A 10,178-nucleotide genomic window follows, 5' to 3' on the forward strand; every position below is an offset into this window, starting at 1 on the left:
TCAATTTCTACAGTATCATCACCAGTCACAATCATATCATCAATATAAATGATCAACAAAGTCACCTTACCAGCCCTATGTTTAATGAATAGAGTACGATCAATATTGGCATGTTGGTAACCAAACTTCTTCATAGCGGTGGTGAATCTGCCAAGAGTACATAGGCAGCCTAGAGTGATGCCTAGATGCAGCCGCGGGTTAAACCTTGCTTATGTATTTTATTGAATGTGGTGAGGACCTTGTCGTTGGTCTTGAAATTCGGGTGAGAACGAGATGTGATTGTGTTAGGAGGTTAAAACCTCGTATGTTCGATATTTGGGAAGTTATTTTATATTGATTATGGTGGGCATTTATTATTTAAAGGTCGGAGGCCGATTATGTGAATTGCATGAAATTATCTTGTGGGTGTTGCCGGTTGGGATATCAAATGTGTTTTATGCAAGTTGGAATTTTTGGGAAATGTTCAATTTACAGGGGAGATTCTGCTGAAATTTCGGCAGAAAATCTCGTGCCCTTACCTATAATTAGCTCGCAAACATTCATGGTCATCGATGAAGTGTCACCCTACAATGGCATTCTGGGCAAACCATGGATATCAACGCCATCACCTCCGCTACGCATCAGAAAATTTGCTACCCAATCACTGGAAGCTTCTAAATAAACTAGACTGAGTTTAGTTTCAAAACAAGAAATCATAGAAACTAATTAAAGTTTGACAGAATTAGGCATTCACGCCAATATAAAGAAGGTACCATAGAGAAAATATTTCAACGAAACCAAAACTAAATTCATAGTAAATATTTCAAATTAACTCAATAAGTGACAATAAAATGTTCTAATGACATTGGAGTAATTTTATAGCAATTATAATATTAAAGTTGTAGATATAACATGATGCCGTAAGGCTAACGGCTGAAGGGAACCAGAAGCAAAATAAATCGGTTTTTTTTTTCCATACCTGATAGGATATTTATGCCAGTTTTGATCCGTAAAGAATTTAACGGTCCACAACATTACACCAAATTTGAACGTAATAGCGTTTTGTGCAACTTTCATCATCTATAATAATAATAATAATAATAAATAGAACATTTCTCAAAATATGCTGCACCTTTTTTTCCCCAATTATTTCCCGTGGCAATTTGACGTATAATAATAATACCACATAAATTAGTCTCTAGGTTTATTTATTTATTTATTTTTCCTCCAAACACTAACAGCAATTTCCCAAACGTTAGCAACAAATTATAGAAATATAAATGTACCAACAATATTTAAAGCAACTGGAATTGTATAGACAACATGAAAGCTTTAAACTGCATCTATCCATAACAAATTGTAATTTTCAATTTGAATGTCCAATACAAATACAAAAGTTTCAGTACAAAAGTTATAAGGTATTAAAGCAATAGCAGTATGGGAAGAAAACAACTTTAACATACAAATGCTTTACATTGTTATAAAAAAAATATATAGTTTTCCTTTTCCGTAAAGCCAAATACAAAGCCTTTATATTATAATATCATATAAACAAATTAGAAAGCTTTTAAGGTACAATAAAATTGAAGAAAACAAAATAATAGGTAAGTAAAAGCAAAATAAATAATAAGTAAGAAGGTGAGTTTGGTACGATGAACCACGTTAAATACGTTGTCCTAAAGCCTCTATAGCCTCCCTACGTGTAGGTACTGACGGTCTACAAGACTCAAAGATACGACTCCTTGTACACAAACTCAAGATCTGCTATGAGAACGTTCATAGACGAATATAGGTATTCAAGTTACAGAACCATTGCCAAAATGATAATATAAAGTAGAGAATATTATAAAAGTAGAAAATGAGAGAATTAGTTTGTGGTGGTGATTGTGGTATGTGATATTCTGATGGTGTATTGTGGTTGTTTTAAATGTGAAGGAGGAGTGACCTTTTATAGGCATCCAAGAACATGAAACCTCCACCAACTAGAAAATTAAGAGATTCAATATAAAAATAAAACCTGAATATTAAATACTTATAACCCCCACAATAAATAAAAACTGTTAAATTTTTAAAACCTTTTTTAAAATTCCAACATTAACAACTTGAACAAGGCTGCTTTTGTTTTCTCAAGTGCTAAACGTGGACTATGGTCCTTTTCATGGCTTAAAAATTCATAGGAAACCACGCTTCAATTGTTGTTAACTATTTATTTTTTAAATTAACTCCCAAAAATTGATTGGAATTAGCATGAAATCTGTTTCTCATTCATGGCCGTATGTCTTATTGGTCCATCATACATTTGGGCTTCTCCTTTTTCTTTTCAGGGCATCATACATTTGAGTTTTGAACTTAAAATTTCTTCCCCGTCATTAAGAAACACTATTGACTGAGAGGTACTGCGTACCATTTTTATTTCTTAAGAACTAAATTATAAACTTTAAAGATTACAAAGAAGGAAACATCCAAACTTAGAATATATGCATATACACACCAAAAGAGGTAAAATGGATTTAGGGCTTATTTCACGAAATTCGCAAGCACTTAACATACAATTAAAAGAGTGATGCTTTTTTTCAGGGGTAAACTTCAATAAGAGACCTGAGGCCCAATGTATGTGTAATCTTATAGTGAGAGAATCCAGCAGTCAGAAAGAGCTTTTCCCACTCTGCTTCACTACGCTCTTTGCCACTGACGTCGACCATCATCAACATATCCCACATGAGCTGAGTTTCAATTGATTTCTTATCCATCTCCTTATCATCTGCAGACACATTTATGTCCAGGATGATAACCTTTCCTCCTTCATTTTTGCTCAGAATTGCTTCTCTACTCTTCTGTAATATCTTCACGCTTTCCTCATCACTCCAATCATGCAGAATCCACTGATCATTGATGCCATGCATTAATTAATGGTTAATCACTTTAAAGTAAGACTTGAATTTATACTCACAACCACATCAGTCCATAGAATTAGTGTATGGTACCTGCTTAATATACTTTGTACATGCACCGATTGACTTGTCATCGTTACTAATTCATTTATGAATAGTAAGGTTTGTTAAGATTTTAGAGCGACGGATCCGCAGACCACTAGAAACATCGATATTACCCCCAAATTAACCACCAACGTAGTCCAAGCTGGTGTGGGTTTATATAAAAGGGCATATGTTATCCGTTTTGTCCAAGTTTCCAATGTGTTACTTTACATTCTTCAACAAGATTGTCTTTTCGTTTTGAGTTTTATTATTAAACTCCCTAAAAATTCCTTAAATACACAACTCGAGTTGAAAGCCAAGCAAAACAAGGACAAGTTTAGAAAATTCTCCAAAGGCAAGGGTGAGATGTGTTTACTAACAACAAGGTAATAATTAATTAGGAAATTAAGGAATAATAAAAATGAGAGAAATAATTGAGTTTTATTATTACCTTGAGGAAAATTGCATTTGCTGGGGGTATCTTCTCAAACATGTCTCCTCCAACAAAATCCAAATTGTGAGTCCCTTGCAAGTTTGCAACAACATGTGGTTGGTCAAAGACAGTGCAATTAATGTTGGAGAAGGCCTTGGCAATGGCCTTGGCCATGGTTCCTGTGCCACCTCCAACATCAACCAAGGAATTCAAACCCCCAAAAACTCCTCCACACTCTTCAACTACTGCCCTTGCTATCAGCTGACAGTCAGCCTCCATTGCTTCATTAAACAAGCTACCAAACTTTGGTTGCTGAGCAGCCAAACCCCATAAAGGCCTTCCATGTGCCATCTCAAATGGGGAAGCTGGATGATCATGATTTCCATGATTGTTCATCTGGCACCAAGTTCCCATTAGATGAAATGGATCTGTCATTACTGGATCAAGAATCATAAGTAAAAATTGTGTGGTGCTTAATGGACCTTCCTTGAGGAGAAGCCTGGAAGCTGGTGTTAGGCTATACACCACAACAGCTTTTTCCTCCTCTTCATCATCAAGATCCTGATGAACAATATTCTCATTGTTGTTATTATTGTTTGGAATAAGTGGTAGCTGAACTTGCTGGTCTTGTGCAAAGAAATTGGAGTGGACGAGGATTCGCATGAGGCGTGCGATGAAATGAGCTTTCGAAGGGTGGACATTGAGGCCGGAAATGAGATTGGAAAGGGATATGGGTTGGCCATGGTTGTGAATCACATCTGGGATGCCTAATTGAACTGCACACTTTAATGACATGGAGTTTATGAACTGGAAGATATGATTCCACACATGAGCTTGAGCTTGAAGAAGCTCATGGCTAGTAGCACTCACTTTATCATTACTCAAACTCATTTATCTAAGTGTGTATGTTTATATGTGTAGTCAAAGAACACCGTTGGCTCTTATTTTAAGTCTTTTATACTGGTGATCTGCTTATATAGTCGTTGCCAACGACACAATCCACATCCCAATTATTTTAGTAAAGGGTTTTTTTTTTTTTTAATCACAAATGGTCCCTAAGGTTTGCCAAATTATCACCTTTGGTCCTTTTTATGTTTTTTTTTCGGACATTATTCGTCCCTTATGTTACACCTCACACATTAATTTGGTCATGCCGTCAAGTTCCATCAAAATTTTCCGTTAGATTGCTGACGGGGACGCCACATGGATTAAAAAATATTTTAAACATTTTGGGTTTTATCACAAATGGTCCCTAAGGTTTGCAAAATTAGCACCTTTGGTCCTTTACGTTTTTTTTCCTAACATTATTGGTCCTTTATATTTTTTTAAAATAGTTTAACATTAAAATCTTTTAGAAAAAATTTAATTAAAAAAAAGAGAAAATTTTCAAAATATAATTTGTTTTTTTTATTCAAATCCACTAGGCATGTTATTATTGGACATGTAGGCTCCATATACATGTCACGTCAAATCCGTTAGGTTCTGTTGAAATTTATGTTAAATTGATAAAAATTCAACAGAACCTAACAGATTTGACGCGACATGTATGTGGAGCCTACATGTCCAATAATAACATGCCAAGTGGATTTGAATATCTATAAAAAAATTAGGTTTTGAAAATTTTCACTTTTTAATTTTTTTTTTAATAAATATTTTAAATGTTAAACTATTTTCTAAAGGGTTTAGGGTTTTTCAACAAAATCTAACGGATTTGATGCCACATGTATGTGGAGCTTACATGTCCATTAATAACATGCCAAGTGGATTTGAATAAAAAAATGTATGTTTTGAAATTATTTTCTCTTTTAAAAAAAATATAAAATGTTAAACTATTTTTTTTATAAAACATTTCTTCATTTAGATCCACTTGACATTTTCTCATTCGCTATGTATGCACCACATATGTGTCATGTCAACAATTTAACAAAAAAAATTTAACAAAATCTCACGGCGGAATCAAATTGATGTGTGGGGTGTAACATAAGGACCAAAATGTCATAAAAAAAAATATAAAGGTCCAAAGGTGATAATTTCGCAAACCTCAAATACCATTTGTGATAAAATTCAAAATATTTAAAATATTGTTTAATCCACATGACATCCACGTCAGCAATCTAACTGAAAATTTTGACGGAGCGTGACGGCCGGGCCAAATTGATGTGTGATGTGTAACGTAAGGGACCAATATTGTCAGATAAAACTATAAAGGACCAAAGGTGATAATTTGACAAACCTTAAGGCCCATTTGTGATACAAAGTCTTAAGTAAATAATACTAGAAGGGGCCGTACGTATATATATATATATATATGCTAATATGATATGCATGTGCAGAAGGTTACTGTAGATTGAACTTTGAAGTGGGAGGGAGAAATTGACAAAGTGAAGTTTCATCTAATATTATGTATATGTAGGGCTAGTTTGGCATTGTCTTTGTGAAAATAATTGTCATCGATTTTGTGAGAGAAATCATTGTGAGAGAAAGCGTTTAGCGTTTGGTAAATTTTTTGTTAAAAATGTTGTTGGTACGGATTCCCTAATTAAAAAATGATTGCAGCAGAATCATTAAACTCAGCACCTCTTTGAAATTGATTCCTGCATAATCAGAAATTGAAAGCACCTTATTAGCTACTTTCTTTTATAGCTTTCTCTCACAACAATTTTTAATAATAAGTGATTTTCTCATAGTTTACCAAACTGGTTGGGTTTCCCAAATTTTTTTAAAAATCACTTATCACCCCAAATAAGCAATACCAAATAGGCACGTAATATTATGTATAATATGTTTTTCTCCTTCAATAATAATTATATTCTCTCCTTACCCAGAGAAGAAAAACTCTTCTCTTTCTCGGTTCTCTCCTCTATCCATCTTCTTTTCAAATTTGGAAGCACGAAGAACCTCAAATATTCAGAGATATTAATCTAAGTTCTCTTCTAACCCTTTTCATTCATTTTAAATATATATATCATCACTTTTTGATCAAAGTAAGCAAAACACCCAACTCCCGTTGCAGCCAAAAAAGAACCAAACTCCATGCAACCACACCAAGAAGGTTTACGAAGCATCAAATTATAGAAATTTCTAGAAATTGTGAAACCAAAAGAATTCTTAAAATTGATCCAAACCTAATAGTTAACAGTTTGTTGGCTTAATGACAGAGATAGTGGAGAAATACTCAAAACAGTTTGTTGGATGAAGGACAGGCAGTGGGGTAGGCTAAAGTTTGAGTTTCTACTCCAAAATTAATTGACAATAAACGAAGTAGCCTAACTCTTTATAAACCCATGTAAGGTCCCTTAAATTTTCGATATGGGACAAATACTAAACATTTTTAACATAACTATCATTCAAAATGGTTTCATCTAACAGCTAATCAAGTGGGTTATAGTTTGTGTCAAAAAGTTTCTTAATTCTGACCATATATACAAGTTTATTTTGGCCTTATGTGCATGATTTTTAAATATACCTAAGTTGATTTCTTTACATATTATTCTTATTGTGTACACTAGCAGACCCATGAATTTCTTAAGGGAGGTGCAATTTTGAAAGCCTAAAAGCTTTATATATAAAAATTGACAATCAAATATCCTTATAATTTAGACAATACCAATATCATTCATAAGTCAGAGAAAAAGAATAGCATTACAAATAAAGGTTTTTTAGGTTTTAGACATAAAAAAAATTTCACTTTTAGAAAAAGCCAAAGCTTTTTCAAAAAAGACAAAAAAACCACTCAACTTTCAAATCAAAGACATGCAAATGTATTGGATTCCTTAGGAAATCTAAAAATAAATAAGGGCATTTTTGTCCATTTTTGCTTTTTTTAAAATTTTTCTCTCTCCTTTTGCTTTTTCCAAAATGTCCCTACAAATAAACTACAATTGTTGTAGAAGAAAAAGTGAGCCTTGTTATTAAAAGCCCTAGATTTAAAAGCCCTTGTTAAAGCCTTTTGTCTTTTTATATGCAGTCCCTAGATAGAAATAGGTTAATGCCCACGAAATGGGTTTTTCGTTGAACACCTAGATTGCATCTTCTAGGCTAAGCAAATGTGCAATATACAGCACCTACAATGTCTTTTCTCGGGATGGGAGATGCAGTTGCACCTCATTGCGCCTTAATAGGTCCGTCATTAATTGTGTATGTAGTAACTATAATCTGAATGCCTCTAAATTCTAAGTACATATGTGACTGTACTGTTTCATGCCAAATCTAATATTGCTTGCATGCATCACTGTATTTAACAGTAATATTCTTACGGGTCGATGTTGTACCACTAATAATTGATATGGAAGATCATAATTAAAAGACTCCAACGTTAATTGCAGGGGACCAAAAGAAGGGCCCAGCGAATCTCATCTAATCCCTTCTGAATGCTACGTGAGTGGACTGCGGAGGGCCTATGTTCAAATCTCTATCAGCAGTGATCATAATTAAAAGACTCCAACGTTAATTGCAGGGGACCAAAAGAAGGGCCAAGCGAATCCCTTCTGAATGCTACGTGAGTGGACTGCGGAGGGCCTATGTTCAAATCTCTATCAGCAGTTGTCATCTGTGTTTTATCATAATTTGAAATCCAAAAAGAAAAAGAAGAAGAAGTTAAGTATGATAATTGTAAGGTAGGGCCCATCATGCATAGGACATGAATGATGGGGTTGCTTTTTCTTGACTAGAGATTTGATTGATGGGATGGGATGGGGGAAGGCAGGCAGAACTGGAGAAGAGAATGACGAAATAGATGATGGTTTCAAATCAAGTATACATTACATATAATAATAATTACAAAAGCTAGCATGGAAATTAAACAGCAATATGTTGGAAAGTGTTCACCCGGTTTTGATTTAATCATGTGATTACGGGATAAAGTTTCCTATTAACTTAAAAACCATTTGTGATTAACAAATCAACTTTTTTTTTTGTATGAGCATGCCACTGCTAGCGGTTAAAACCTTAGCAGACTTCTAAAAAATAATTAACCTGAGCCCCAAATTACTGATTCTAAACAAGCAATTGTGAATTTAGGTGAGGAATATCTTCCAAGTAAGTTCTTTTTCTTGCCTCAGACTAGTGAGGACTTCACAACTTATTCACAATACAAAATTGGTAATTCTGTTCAGAATAAATAAGAAGAGGGCAAAAGTTGTTTAAGCAAAATTGCCTATTACAAAACTTAAAAGAGAAATGTCAAGTCCAAAAAAGACAACAGAACGTTGGACTTTGATTTCTGCTTAGATTGCTGCCTTTGAATCAATGGATTGAATGTGTTTATGCTGGATTGAGCGTCAGCACCTTCAACTAATAAGTTTCAGCTAGAAATCAATAACAAAGTCTAAATTTAGCAGAGCTTTAATCTGCTTCAAGTCCTAGAAAGCTTGCTGATGGAAGCAACATCATGTTTATTTTTCAACAAGAAAACCCAAGTGAATCAGGTACAATCATCAATAAATGTGACGAACCAATAAAATCCGTTTGAAGTAATGCGAGTTGGACCCCACACATCAGAATGCATTAAATTAAAAGGCTTTCCAACTTTACTGTCAATCAAAGGAAACACAATGTGATGGGTTTTGGCCAAAATACATGTCTCACACTTCAAACTGGACTCATCACAAGAGCGAAATAAAGACGGAAACGTACGCTTAAGGTAGCCAAATGATGGGTGTCACAATTGACGATGCCATAACCACATTTGTTGTTTGTCTTTGATATTGCAACTTTGAACAGTATTTATGACAAGATCACGAACTAGTGCAGACGGCAATGTCAAATAATATAACCCCATTATTCGTTTAATATGCCCAATAGTCTTGTGAGTCTTGAGATCCTGAAAAGAGTAATGAATATGATAAAAAGTAGTAGAAGCATTAAGTGTATGAAGTAATCGACCAACAAATAACAAATTACAATAGATAGTGGGAACTAGTAAATACAAGACAAGGACAGAGTAGGAGTGAGAGAGATTGTGCCATTGCCAGTAATTGGAGAAGGCAAGCCATTAACACTAGTTATGTATGGGTCACGGGTGTTACTAGGCAACTTATCAAAAAATTTAGCATCATAAGTCATATGATTAGAGGCACCACTGTCAATTATCCAAGTATTGGAGCCAGTACTTCGGAATAGAGTTAGAAACACACAAATTTGTAGAAACAGCAACAACAACAAGCAACAATGGAGTTATCACCCATCATTGTAGCAAAAACTCAACAGATCATGGCAGAGTACACAACAAAACACAGCAGAGGCACAAATAAGACAGATACACAAAGACAGACATGAACACAGTAGAGGCATGAACACGGCAGAGTACACATCGCAAAACAGCAGAAACACAAATACGACAGATGCATGAAAACAGGAATGGCACAAACACAATAGAGGAACGCACACTACAACACAATACACAAACCCAAGAGGGCACACACTGCATAGGTAGAGAAAAATATAGGGCTAGAATGTGGGCACAACACAGAGGTCACCAGAAAGTAGGCTCTGATGCCAAGTTAAACAATATGGGGTAGAATATTTTTTGATATATTTTCATTCTCCTAATTACACAAGATTTGTACAAAAGAGAAATAAATAAAATCCTAATAGAATAGAAAATAAATCTCCTAATAGAATTAGGATCTCGCCAATAGCCTGCACATTAGCTGCATCCTTCCTGTTGTTATTCCACATAAACTTATACCCTGTGAACTCAAATTGAATTAAGTGACAATCGAAAATAGCATTTTTCAAATCCTCCATTAGAGCATTGCATTGAATGCGATCCCCACTCTTTTCGTGATACT

At 34.4% G+C, this 10,178-nt stretch overlaps 1 protein-coding gene across 1 annotated transcript; it reads right to left on the bottom strand.

Moving 5' to 3' along the window:
• Positions 1-2,423: 2,423 nt before the first annotated feature.
• LOC148917786 (trans-resveratrol di-O-methyltransferase-like) lies at positions 2,424-4,319 on the bottom strand. The gene is made up of 2 exons (XM_089051393.1): positions 3,406-4,319; positions 2,424-2,861 (listed from the first exon to the last, which is right to left on the bottom strand). The coding sequence occupies exons 1-2, from the start codon at positions 4,276-4,278 to the stop codon at positions 2,553-2,555; spliced, it is 1,182 nt and encodes a 393-aa protein (XP_088907519.1). The 5' UTR covers positions 4,279-4,319; the 3' UTR covers positions 2,424-2,552.
• Positions 4,320-10,178: the final 5,859 nt, after the last annotated feature.

Source organism: Prunus mume, linkage group LG4, assembly GCF_029339155.1.
Source record: "Prunus mume cultivar Tortuosa linkage group LG4, ASM2933915v1, whole genome shotgun sequence".
Taxonomy (NCBI): domain Eukaryota; kingdom Viridiplantae; phylum Streptophyta; class Magnoliopsida; order Rosales; family Rosaceae; genus Prunus; species Prunus mume.